General features: G+C 44.9%; 1 protein-coding gene across 1 annotated transcript in view; it reads right to left on the reverse strand.

Annotated features, from left to right (window-relative positions):
• Nucleotides 1–13,186, reverse strand: part of DDIAS (DNA damage induced apoptosis suppressor) — a gene marked incomplete at its 3' end in the record, with an annotated part of 45,200 nt that overhangs the window by 14,338 nt on the left and 17,676 nt on the right. The window contains exon 3 of the mRNA XM_082247228.1: nt 6,563–6,721. Within this exon, the coding sequence (XP_082103354.1) occupies nt 6,563–6,721 (159 nt within the window). The remainder of the gene's footprint in view (nt 1–6,562; nt 6,722–13,186) is intronic.

Consider the following 13,186-nt stretch of genomic DNA (forward strand, 5'->3'; position numbering starts at 1 on the left):
TTTTGGCAGCAAATTTAAATTAAGTTTTAGTCTTAGTCTTAGGACTAAAATGGCATTTTAGTTTTAGTCCCATTTTAGTCTTCTGCAAGTGTTTTAGTTTTAGTCGTATTTAGTCAACTAAAACTCCAGTATATTTTAGTCGACTAAAACGCCCTACATTTTAGTCGACTAAAACTCATTTTAGTCATCTATAATCAAATGGGTGTAGTTCAATTGTAATTTGTAATGCATTATTTAAGCATTTCTCTACAATTTCCAAACTCATTATATACTACTACTGGTCCTGGAGTGAAAAATCTAATATGTTATTATTTATGCTTTGAGCATGCACCAGTGTTAATTTTTGGCAGCAAATTTCGATTTAGTTTTATAGTTTTTTGACTAAAATGCCATTTTAGTTTTAGTCGTATTTTAGTCACCTGAATTGTGTTAGTCGACGAAAACGTTTTAGTCGGTTTTAGTCGACGAAATTAACACTGATTTACAGGGGGAAGGGACTCGGAGGAGGACAGGAGGACTCACAGACTTCCGTGTTAGGCAGGGGAAGCTGGGACAATTCAGCGGTGAGCATACATACATTACTCACTCGTGCACTGCAGCCCGCCCCACACATTCAGTGAGTCTTACTCTCCTCCCTAGTTTTTTCAATGGCACATTCAGGAAGCCAATCACGCCGTGATTAGCTGCACAGCGAACCAATCACGCGTGCCTGCACACCTGATTGGTTCCGCTGTGCCGCTACTCACGGCGTGATTGGCTTCCTGAATGTGCCATTGAAAAAACTAGGGAGGAGAGTAAGACTCACTGAATGTGTGGGGCGGGCTGCAGTGCACGAGTGAGTAATGTATGTATGCGGCTGTGCTCCTTTCCAGGCTCCTACTAGTCCACCTCCAGCCTCCTACTACTACCACTATGAGAGACTGTCTGTCACTGTATAATCTGATCGAGTCCACACTAACACTGACTGACTGTCACTGAGTAATTGATGTTACCACATTAACCCTGACCTGTCCAGTGCCCTGTATCTGCAATTAAAATTTACAAGGCTGCCTGCATGCTTCCTGATTTCCATTCCCAGCATCCTTCCCAATCCCTACAGTGTCACTAACATTAACCCTATGGTACAAGGCTGCAGTGTGCACTGAATCCCATTCCCTACAGTAACATTTAGGGAGAGAGACATGAGAGGACAAGAGAGAGAGAGAGAGAGAGAGAGAGAGACATGAGAGGACAAGAGAGAGAGAGAGACATGAGAAGACAAGAGAGAGGACAAAAAATTGGCAAAATAAATGGAAAAAATGCGAAACACCGCGTTCGGTATTCGGCCTTCGGCCAAACATTTCATTATTATTCGGCTTCGGCCAAGAATTTCATTTCGGTGCATCCCTAATAATTTACATTTATTCAAAAACATCATGACGATCCTAAAATGGTTGAAACCCCAACACAAAAAAAATCCTGATCCTTCAGGGCATGATAGACAGCACAGTGCATGCACTGTGTCATTTACCCCTCTCTTTGTTCTAAAAAAACCTGTAATAAAACAATAAAATGTTTTTAAAAAAGTTCCTGTGTCCCCTGTCTTCTCTCCCCCTGTCAGCTCAGGAGTCAGCATTAGGACATTCTGTAATCCCAAAAATAAGCCTTAGTCAAAATCCGTTTTGTAAAAAGATTATAGAATGTGCAGTGTGTCTCCTCTTGTATTTATATAGTGGAAAATATCCTATTTACAGCACCGTTGGGTGCTCACATGACCCACCGGAGCTCTTCTTCCCAGCTTTGAGCACTGCAGAGTAAGGGGCCGCTGACGTCAACCGGGAGGAGAGCAGAAGATCTACGGCGGGTCATGTGAGCACCCAGCGGCACTGTAAATAAGGTATATTCCACAATAAAGTTACAAAAGGAGACACACTGCATATTATATAATCTTTTTACAAAACGGATTGCATGTTTTTACAATGACTTTAACTAGGGCTTATTTTTGGGGTAGGGCTTATATTGCAGCCATCCCCAAAATTAAAGCTAGGTCTTATTTTCAGGGTAGGGCTTATTTTCAGGGAAACAGGGTACCTTTTGTTATTCTGAAGAAATCATTGTTTGTTCCTCCGTGCTGAGTGGGTCTAATGGGAGTGGTTTCATAATTATCTATCAGCCGCGGCAGCTGCAGGGCTCTAATGAGGAAATCTGCTGGGCCTGCATCCCTTTAGTCGTGTTCCTATTGGGAGTATCTCACCAAAAATTATATTTTTGTTGCAGGGGATGCCAGAAATCTGACTTGTATCTTAGTGCAGACTTCTGGGAAAATTGGTGAGCCAATCACACAAGCAGGAAATGATGTTTCTGGGGGTGTGGTCAGTATACATTCTGTGTACAGAACAGCTCCAGGCGGCCATATTGCATTGCATTTTCAGAAAATTACAACAGCTGCAGATTGAAAAGGAAAGGTCGTTTTTAATAACATTCAATAACAATATGATTTGTGTCGCAGTTGTATACGCTATATTGTTTTTTCTTTATTTGCTATTTTTTTCCCCCCACAAAAGTGGAATTACCCTTTAAATAAGATAAAATAGAAGCTTCAGTTGCAAATATACGTGGAAGCCGTACAATGCTACGCAGATGCTTCGGTAAAGTGCTATCCTTCCCTCATTCCTGGGAATACCAGCACTGAGCAGTCTCTGAAGGAGACGGCTGATTCATAGCTACAGCTTGTCCCGGCTGTGAGCACTTTCATGAGACAAGCAACGGCAAGAGAAATGCAGATCCTGACCCGTCCTCCCTCCTCCCTCTGCATTCCTCTTGCTCTTGGTTGTCTGTGGAAAGTGTTCAGAGCCGAGACAAGCACAGCTATGAATCAGTCGTCTCCTTCAAAGCTGTTGTTGGATCAGCTGTGGCAGGAAGACAGGTTGAGACTCATAACTATGGATAGAAAGCATACCTGTAGGTGAACTATGTACTTTATCCTATAGGGGAGAGAACTGTAAAAAAAAAAAAAACTAAAAAAATTTGAATGATCGATTTTCGTTAACCACTTCCATACTGCGGCTCTTCATATGACGTCCTGAGCTTTCAGTGGAGATATCTGAATGATGGGTGCAGCTGCAGGCATCATTTAGATATATTTTTGATCTGAAGGCCATTCCCTGCACAGTAAAAAAATCAGAGCGGCTGTTCAGCTGCTTGATTGTTTTTACAGGTGGCAGAGAGGGACAATCACCCCCCCCCCCCTTCCCGCCGCTTCTACCGCCTCGCCAGTGCGATCGGCTTGCCAGGAAAGGAATCCGCCGGCAGTGGAAGTTTACCATAGAGCCATTCAAGGACCAGATGGTCCCTGGTCATCTCTAAGACCCTTGGAGGCCGGGAGCGACGTTATGATGTCATGTCCGGCCCTGGCAGTTGTAAACACTACCGTATGTTCGGCTGGAAAGCCTGAGATCGCTTTTTTTTTTTATCTCAGGCTTTTCCAGCCTAGAGGAGAGATTTCCCATATCTCTCCATAAAAAGGACCGGTCATGCCCTATTCCTATTACAAAGGATGTTTACATTCCTTTTAATAGAAATAAAAGTGATCAAAAAAAATAAATAAAGGGAAAGTGTAAAAACAACAAAATTTAAATAAAATAAACAATAAAAAAACAACAAAATTTAAATAAAATAAACAATAAAAAAAAATTTAAATGAAAGTGCCCATTTTGTGCTTAAAAGCGATTGCATACATAGGTTGTGTCCGCATATGTTAATGACGTTCAAACCACACAAGAGCAATAATTCTACCACAAGACCTCCTCTGTAATTCTAAACTGGTAACCTGTAAAAAATTTTAAACGTAGCCTATAGGGATTTTTAAGTACAGAAGTATGGCGCCAATCCACGAGTGTGCGCAATTTTAAAGCGTGAAATGTTAGGTATCTATTTACTCAGCATAACATCATCTTTTACATTATACAAAACAATTGGGCTACCTTTACTGTTTCGTTTTTTTAATTCATGAAAGTGTTTGAAAAATTGCTGCAATATATGCTCTGGGATTTGTATTGAATACGTTTAATAAAAATGAGTTTGATATTAAAAAAAAAGAAAAGAAAAATTGCTGCGCAAATACCGTGTGACATAAAAATTTGCAACAACCGCCATTTTATTCCCTAGGGTCTCTGATATATATATATATATATATATATATATATATATATATATATATTTATATTAGGGATAGACCGATATGGTTTTTTCAGGGCCGATACCAAAATTTGGGTTACAACGTATCGGTATGGGCCGATATTTTGTACATTTAAAGTATTGAAAAACAAAGAACATTTTTGACACAAATCTGGTACTGAACATGTTCATTTTTGTTTAATGCTTAATGGCTGGTTTGCTGGCTGCCATTAAGCATATCCGGGGGAAAGTGCATATCGGCCACCGATATATCAGCCTTGCCGATAATCGGTCTATCCCTAATATATATAGAATATGTTTACGGGTTCTGGGTAATTTTCTAGCAAAAAAAATGATGATTTTTACATGTAGGAGAGGAATCCCGGAATTTGTTTGGTATGGAAGCGGTTTAAAGAGAAGTATGTTTTTTTTTGTTCAGAATTATACTTGCCTAGGTGGATGCTGCATTTCCCCCCCCCCTGGATCCAAGGCTGAGAACCGAGTGATTAAACACTGCAGATCGCTCGGTTCTCAGGGCTCCCTGAGCAGAGAGAGCTGGTGACTGCCAGTCACCAGCTCTCTGCTCTGCCCCCCCACACTCACTGAAAGGCTGGGCTGTGGAGGGGGCAGTAGTGGCCGGCTCAGGCTCTCAGTGGCTCACTGAAAGGCTGAGCTGGGTGCCAGTCCAGGCATGTTGGCGGATCCTGACTTCATTGTCGCAAACTGCACCCCTGTGATCCACAGAAGTACAGCCAAACCAGCTTTGGCTGTATTTCTCCTTTAAGTTACCCCCTTCCCCCAGCTCCAGCATCCCAAAAGTCCTATACTCGCCTGTCCACACTGTCGCCTGATCCACATTGGAAGTCCCTGTAAAACCCTCTTGGCTGGTTCTGTACTTCCACGCACATGTGCGGAAAATTCTGTTTATTGCTATAGAAAGGCTGCCTGTGATGCAACCCAGTAGTAGATGAATAGGACTGAATAGGGGTTTTGTAACGCATGTGCAGAAGGAGGAAGAGACCACCTAGGAAAGTTTGCAGCAACAGCTGTGCAACTCTCCACCAGTGGCATACCATGGATCTCACAGAAAGAAAGACAGGCGCGTATAAAGCAGCTCACAGAGTATGCAACTTTCTTTCCTTCCACTATAGGTCTAAGGAAAGAAAATTGCTCCATTGTTCAAATCCCTCCAAAGCGCTATTGTGTTCTGCTGGAGGAGAGCCTTTCCTGCCACCAGAACACAATGATCACTGCTGGTGGCTATAGCCGTTGGGCGTTGGCAATGATCTGATAAACAAAATCAGACAGGCTGGTTGTACTGAAGTCGAATTCAGTACTACCAGCCTGCCCATAGTTGGATTGAATTTCGTCTGGTCCCTGCAGAACGGAGGATATTCGATGAATCTATGGCTGGCTTAAGACTTTGAGGGAAGACGCTGGGAACAAAGCCTGATTTTTTTAAACCACTTCTGTACCGGAAGGATTTGCCCCCCTTAATGACCAGGCCATATTTTGCGATTCGGCACTGCGTTACTGTAACGGACAATTGCGCGGTCGTGCGACGCTGTACCCAAATAAAATTGACGTCCTTTTTTTCCCACAGAGTTTTCTTTTGGTGGTATTTGATCACCTTTGCGATTTTTATTTTTTGCGCTATAAACAAAAAAAGAGCGACGATTCTGAAAAAAAAAAAAAAACAATATTTTTCACATTCTGCTATATAACATTCTCCAAAAAAAAAAAAAAAAAATGTAAAAATCTAAAATTGAACACTTTAGGCCAATTTGTTTTTTGCTACATATTTTTGGTAGAAAAAAAAAAAAAATCCCAATAAGCGTATTTTGATTGGTTTATCACGTCTACAAACTAGGGGAAAGATTTATGTCATTTTTACTGTTGTTTTTTTTACTAGTAATGGCGGCGATCTGTGATTTTTTGCGGGACTGCGACATTGCGGCGGACAGATCGGGCACCTTACTGACATTTTTGACACTTTTGGGGGTACCAGTGACATTACTACAGTAATCAGTGCTATACATATGCATTGTTACTGTAATAATGACACTGGCAGGGAAGGGGCTAACACTGTGGTTGATCAAGGGATTAAATGTGTCCCTAGGGGCGTGTTTCTAACTGTGGGGGGGCGTGGCTTGTGAAATGACCACAGAGACCCGTGATCCTATATAGAAGGATCACAGGCGCTCTGTGAACATTCCAGGGAGAAGAACGGACAGCTGTGTTTACAACGCTGACGAGCGGGGGCATGCCGCCGGAGGTGCGCGCTCGCCCCCTAGCTGCCTGCGCGTGACCTTCGTATAGTTATGTTGGTTTGCCCAGGAGCGGCTGGCGGGCGGTCGTAAAGTGGTTAAATTCCTGGGGGTGAAGATGCCCAATAGCACCGAATTACCTGTGCAAGGAATTGGCGCTGCTTCCAAAAATCTTCTCCACGCAGCTTCCGAACACTGTGATAATATGAAGCGTCTGGTCCTCGGCCACTTTCAAGCACAGTCTGAATCGCTGGGTGGCATTCTGATATGTTTCGCTGCATTTCTGACACTGGTATCTGCTGATGGCAGGAAAAAGGTGTCTTTTAGCAAAGGTCTGTGTAAAGTGGACCTGTCCTCCACCCAAACAGAATAAACATAACATATAGCCCACCTCTAACTGATTGGGGAAGGCGGCTTATTAATAATTCTTCTCACTCCTATGTAGTCACTGGGATAGGAAGCAGCAAGATTATTCAAACAGGGACACACACACCAATAAAAGGAGTTTTTAATTCCGGTTAGGTGTCCCTGCTGGGAAGATTTGCCTTCACTTCTTATGGGGCTACTGGGACAGGAAGGAGGAAGCCAATAAAATTCAAACTGCAGAACTACATACTCTGAATGGCATTGTTACCCCCCGTATGCCATACCAACATGTAGTACAGAAGGAGAGGGCAGTGCACAAGACTATGTGCATTGCTTTACAAATCTTCTGCCTGATAAAACAGTTCCAAGTATTTACCTGGGTATCAGATTGTTTGTCTGGAGTGTCCCTTTATTCTGTGAGCCAATAAGAAGAGAACACACAACCGATGAATTTTGTATTTTACAATGGTACTTCTATAGGTCTTCAATCTGACTTACCTTCCAGCAGCCAATGTCTATTTCATAGATATGTCACATACAACCCCTACAACTAAACTGAATTTTTACATTTGTGATTGGGTAGGAAAAGTGAGAACTCCTGTGAAATGTAAAAAAACAAAAAAAACAAAAATGTATATTATTTATTTATTTTATATAAAGTATCTCACAAAAGTGAGTACACCCCTCACATTCTTGTAAATATTTTATTATATCTTTTCATGTGACAACACTGAAGAAATGACACTTTGCTACAATGTAAAGTAGTGAGTGCACAGCTTGTATAACAGTGTAAATTTGCTGTCCCCTCAAAATAACTCAACACACAGCCATTGATGTCTAAACCGCTGGCAACAAAAGTGAGTACACCCCTAAGTGAAAATGTCCATATTGGGCTCAAAGCATCAATTATTTGTGTGGCCTCCATTTTTTTTCCAGCACTGCCTTAACCCTCTTGGGCATGGAGTTCACCAGAGCTTCACAGGTTGCCACTGGGGTCCTCTTCCACTCATGACATCACAGAGCTGGAGGATGTTAGAGACCTTGCGCTCCTCCACCTTCCGTTTGAGGATGCCCCACAGATGCTCAATAAGGTTTAGGTTTGGAGACATGCTTGGCCAGTCTATCACCTTTACCCTCAGCTTCTTTAGCAAGGCAGTGGTCTTCTTGGAGGTGTGTTTGCGGTTGTTATGTTGAAATACTGCCCTGCGGCCCAGTCTCCGAACAGAGGGGATCATGCTCTGCTTCAGTATGTCACAGTACATGTTGGCATTCATGGTTCCCTCAATGAACTGTAGCTTACCAGTGCCGGCAGCACTCATGCAGCCCCAGACCATGACACTCCCACCACCATGCTTGACTGTAGGCAAGACACACTTGTCTTTGTACTCCTCATCTGGATGCCGCCACACACCCTTGACACTATCTAAAGCAGATAAGTTTATCTTGGTCTCATCAGACCACAGGACATGGTTCCAGTAATCCATGTCCTTAGTCTACTTGTCCTCAGAAAACTGTTTGAGAGCTTTCTTGTGCATCATCTTTAGAAGAGACTTCCTTCTGGGACGACAGCCATGCAGACCAATTTGATGCAGTGTGCGACGTATGGTCTGAGCACTGACAGGCTGACCCCCCACCCCTTCAACCTCTGCAGCAATGCTGGCAGCACTCATACGTCTATTTCCCAAAGACAACCTCTGGATATGACACTTAGCACGAGCACTTGACTTCTTTGGTCAACAACGGCAAGGCCTGTTCTGAGTGGAACCTGTCCTATTAAACCGCTGTATGGTCTTGGCCACTGTGCTGCAGCTCAGTTTCAGGGTCTTGGCAATCTTCTTAAAGCCTAGGCCATCTTTATGTAGAGCATGGGTGTCCAACCTTTAGGCTTCTCTGGGCCACATTGAGTGTAGAGAAATTTTTTCTATCATAGGAGCTGGTCCAGGAAGCAGGGCTTCGTATGACAGTGGCCCCTGGGTATGCAGGAGATCCCTGATCTTCTTTTAATCCGTCAGCGCTCCCCCTTTCCTCCCCTCTGCGGCAGCCTCTGCCTACAGTTAGTTGGAAGCCACTGTGGCTGTGCCCCCAACTCGACTTCCCCGGGCCGCAGGTTGGACATGCCTGATGTAGAGCAACAATTTGTTTTTTCAGATCCTCAGAGTTCTTTGCCAGGAGGTGCCATGTTGAACTTCGAGTGACCAGTATGAGAAAGAGTGAGATATATATACACACACACACACACACAGCTCAAAAAACACATCAAATCTCAATGAGGAAAAACAGCATGCTGGATATCTATACTGATATGAACTGGTGGGTAATGTGTTAGGAAATGAAAATTATCATCCTACAGAGGGCTGAATTCAAAGACACCACAAAAAACAAAGTGAGAAAATGATGCAGCAGGCTAGTCCATTTTGCTGAATTTCATTGCAGCAACTCAAAATGGTACTCAGTACTTTGTATGGCCCCCACGTGCTTGTATGCATGCCTGACAATGTCGGGGCATGCTCCTAATGAGACGATGGATGGTGTCCTGGGGTATTTCTGGACCAGGTCATCACAGAACCCCTGAACAGACTGAGGTGCAACCAGGTGGGGTCGGATGGACCAAAAGATAATGTCCCAGAGGTGTTCTATTGGATTTAGGTCAGGCGAGCGTGGGGGCCATTCAATGGTATCAATTCCTTCATCCTCCAGGAACTGGCTGCATACTCTCACCACATGAGGCCGGGCATTGTCATACACCAGGAGAACCCAGAACCCTCTGCACCAGTGTAGGGTTTGACAATGGGTCCAAGTATTTCAACACGATACCGAATTGCATTCAGGGTGCCATTGTCTAGCCTGTAGAGGTCTATGCGTCCCTCCATGGATATTCCTCCCCAGACCATCACTGACCCACCACCAAACCGGCCATGCTGAACGATGTTACAGGCAGCAGAACGTTCTCCGCGGCTTCTCCAAACCCTTTCACGTCTATCACATGTGCTCAGGGTGAACCTGCTGTCATCTGTGAAAAGCACAGAGCCCCAGTGGCGGACCTGCCAATTCTGGTGTTCAATGACAAATGCCAATTGAGCTCCCCAGTGCCAGGCAATAAGCACAGGGCCCATCAGAGGACATCAGGCCTTCAAGTCACCCTCACGAAGTCTGTTTCCGATTGTTTGGTCAGAGACATTCACACCAGTGGCCTGCAGAATGTCATTTTGCAGGGCTCTGGCAGTGCTCATCCTGTTCCTCCTTGCACAAAGGAGCAGATACCGGTCCTGCTGATGGGTTAAGGACCTTCTTTGACCCAGTCCAGCTCTCCTAGAGTAACTGCCTGTCTCCTGTAATCTCCTCAATGCCCATAAAGACATGGATGAGTGAGTTTGGGGTGGAGGAACTTGATTGGCCTGCACAGAGCCCTGACCTCAACCCGATAGAACACCTTTGGGATGAATAAGAGGGGGAGAATGCGAGCCAGGCCTTTACGTCCAACATCAGTGCCTGACCTCACAAAAGCGCTTCTGGAAGAATGATCAAACATTCCCATAGACACACTCCTAAACCTTGTGGACAGCCTTCCCAGAAGAGTTGAAGCTGTTATAGATGTTAAGTGTGGGCCAACTCAATATTGAACCCTACGAACTAAGACTGGGATGCCATTAAAGTTCACGTGCGTGTAAAGGCAGGCGTCCCAATACTTTTGGTAAATATAGTTTATATCTTAATTTAAAGCTATTTAATTTGTTTATATTTTGCCTATCCTGGTTCCTCCTTTCCCCCCCTCATCAACATGCGAATATAAAAAAAAAAAAAAAAACACAAAATAAAAACCTTTCTATATTTACAATGTACCTTGTTTTAGACCCAGTGACACCATCACTGGGTCTCTGTGCTGCTCAATGCAGTGCAGGAAGATCATACCTGACGGGAGGGCCCGGCAGGGTGCTGTAGATAGCTTATCAAAAACATCAAAACCCCCTAGTAGTCCTCTTAACAACCCTCGCCCCAATGCCAGCAGTGGGCCGGCTCTTGGAAGGAGTTATGCAATTATCAAAATGCCTTGATGTGTGGATTTCAGTCTGGAGTAGTACGTCTCTAAGCAGACTGTATTTGTATGCAGACCACTCAAGACAAAGCACACGTGATCCTCCATAATTAAAATAACCTAAATCCAGTGAATATAAAGGGGTGGGCCAATGAGGGTCAGGCTTGGAATGAAAGAGCTGACTGATGTTGGATGCCCTGCAGACAGGAATTAAGGTGGGCTCTATCTAACTTGGTTCAGCTTCCAATGTACAATGTGAGAAGCTTACTGTCAGGGTTGTCGTGGCAGAGCCTGACGTGTAGAAGGATTTCTCACCGGATGAAGAGCCTGGAACTATGTGCAATCCCAGGACGGGGATGCTGACAGGATACTTAGCAAGACACAGATTCATCTGAGGCGCGGAGTCCAAGTGCTAGCCGGATTTCACCAGGGCCCCTGATGGTGGGGATGGATTTGGCTGCTTGCTAACACCAGGTCGTGGTCCTCTGGATTCCCTAACCAGGCCAAGAGCGGGACCAGGTCCAATAGCCGGTAGCAGAAAAGCAGATCGGGATAAGGCAGAAGAGTAGTCGAGACAAACCAGGGTCAGGGCGGGCAGCAGGTTAGCAAGGATAGAGGCAAGCCAGGTCAGGTGATCAGGGACAGCAGGTAAATTCAGGTACGGGAGACAGGAGAGCTGAAGATCACACAGCAAAGATTCAGTGTGACCACTGCCCTTGAATAGGCCATTTGGCGCTAATGGTGATTGCTTTCACAAGGAACGGGAGGACGCTAAGGTAGCCTCTAACTATTCAATGCGCCGCTGCATATGCGCATGCGCAAAGGCATTCGCTGGTTTGCGGCGCCAGTGCACCTGCGCATAATAGTGAATCCCTGACATTGCCCCCTCCTCATGGGCAACCTCCGGGTGCCCAAAAGATTCATTTTCTGAGGATGGCTGTGAAAAAGTTACGGATTAGTTCTTGGGCATGAACGTTCCGCTCAGGTTCCCAGGAATTCTCTTCGGGGCCGTAGCCTTTCCATTTGACCAGGTATTGCAGCTGGTCCCTCCTTCTTCTGCAGTCTACAATGGCCTCTACCTCGAATTCCTCATCACCGTTGATAATTACAGGTGTTGGCGGTCCCGAGCTTCTATCCGGAAAAGGATCAGGTACTGCGGGTTTCAATAAAGACATATGGAAAATGGGATTTTATGTGAGTTGGGTAGGGCAAGTTCGTACGACACCTCATTTAATTAACTCTTCACCGGAAATGGACCCACAAATCTGGGTGCCAGTTTCTTTGAAGGGCAAGCCAATCAAAGATTTGCCGTAGACAGCCATACCTGGTCACCAGGTTGAAATACTAGTTCCCCTGTCCTTTTTCTATCAAAAATCTCCTTATTGGAGGTCTGAGCTTTGGTCATAGCGTCTTGTAAGTTTGCTGTTACGCTTGAGGAAATCCACGATATCCCGGGCTGCTGATACTGCGGATTCGGGAACAAGGCAGGGTAGAAAGGACGGGTGAAACCCGTAGTTGGCATACGGGGACTGGCCAGTAGCCGAATGCTTGGCATTGTTGTAAGCAAATTCCGCCAAGGGTAGCAATGATACCAAATCATCCTGGACGAAGGTGGTGAAGCATCGGATATATTGCTCAAGAGTCTGGTTGGTCCTCTCCGTTTGCTCGTTAGTCTGGGGGATGGTAAGCGGAGGACATAGATAATTTGATCCTCAGAGTCACATAGTGCTCTCCAGAAGCGAGAGGTAAACTGAACCCCCCTATCCAACACAATGTCTGTTGGAACCCCATGGAGCCTCACTATTTCTTTGATAAAGACCTGTGCAGACTCCGGAGCGGAAGGTGTGTTCCTCAATGGCAACGAAATGGGCCATCTTTGACAAACGGTCCACTACTACGAAAATGGCAGAACACCCATCTGACGGGGGAAGCTCCACAATAAAGTCCATAGCATTCATCTTCCATGGTCTGTCAGGAACTGGTAGTGGTCTGAGCAAGCCCCACGCTTTGCTTCAGGCAGTCTTGCTTCAGGTGCAGATGGCACAAGAGGTAACGTACTGCTTGCTACTCTTCTCCAAGTCGGGCCACCAGAACATGCGATGAGTAAGGTCAAGGGTTTTATGAATTCCAAAATGGCCTGCCAGCAGATGGTCATGACAGAGTCCTAGGATGGTCACACAGGCATTTTCAGGAACAAAGATTTGGTCTCCCCTCCATAGTAACCCATTCCTGGGTATCAGCGTAATTCCAGGAGCCCGGGGAACATCTACCGTGGCTTGCCTCAGGAAAGATAGAAGATCCGTCTGTAACAGGAAGTTACCCTCGTTTAAGATGGTGTCTGGTACAAAAGTTTCCTTTGGACCAT

The sequence above is a fragment of the Pelophylax lessonae genome (genome assembly GCF_965119305.1).
Source record: "Pelophylax lessonae genome assembly, chromosome: 2".
NCBI classification, from domain to species: Eukaryota; Metazoa; Chordata; class Amphibia; order Anura; family Ranidae; genus Pelophylax; species Pelophylax lessonae.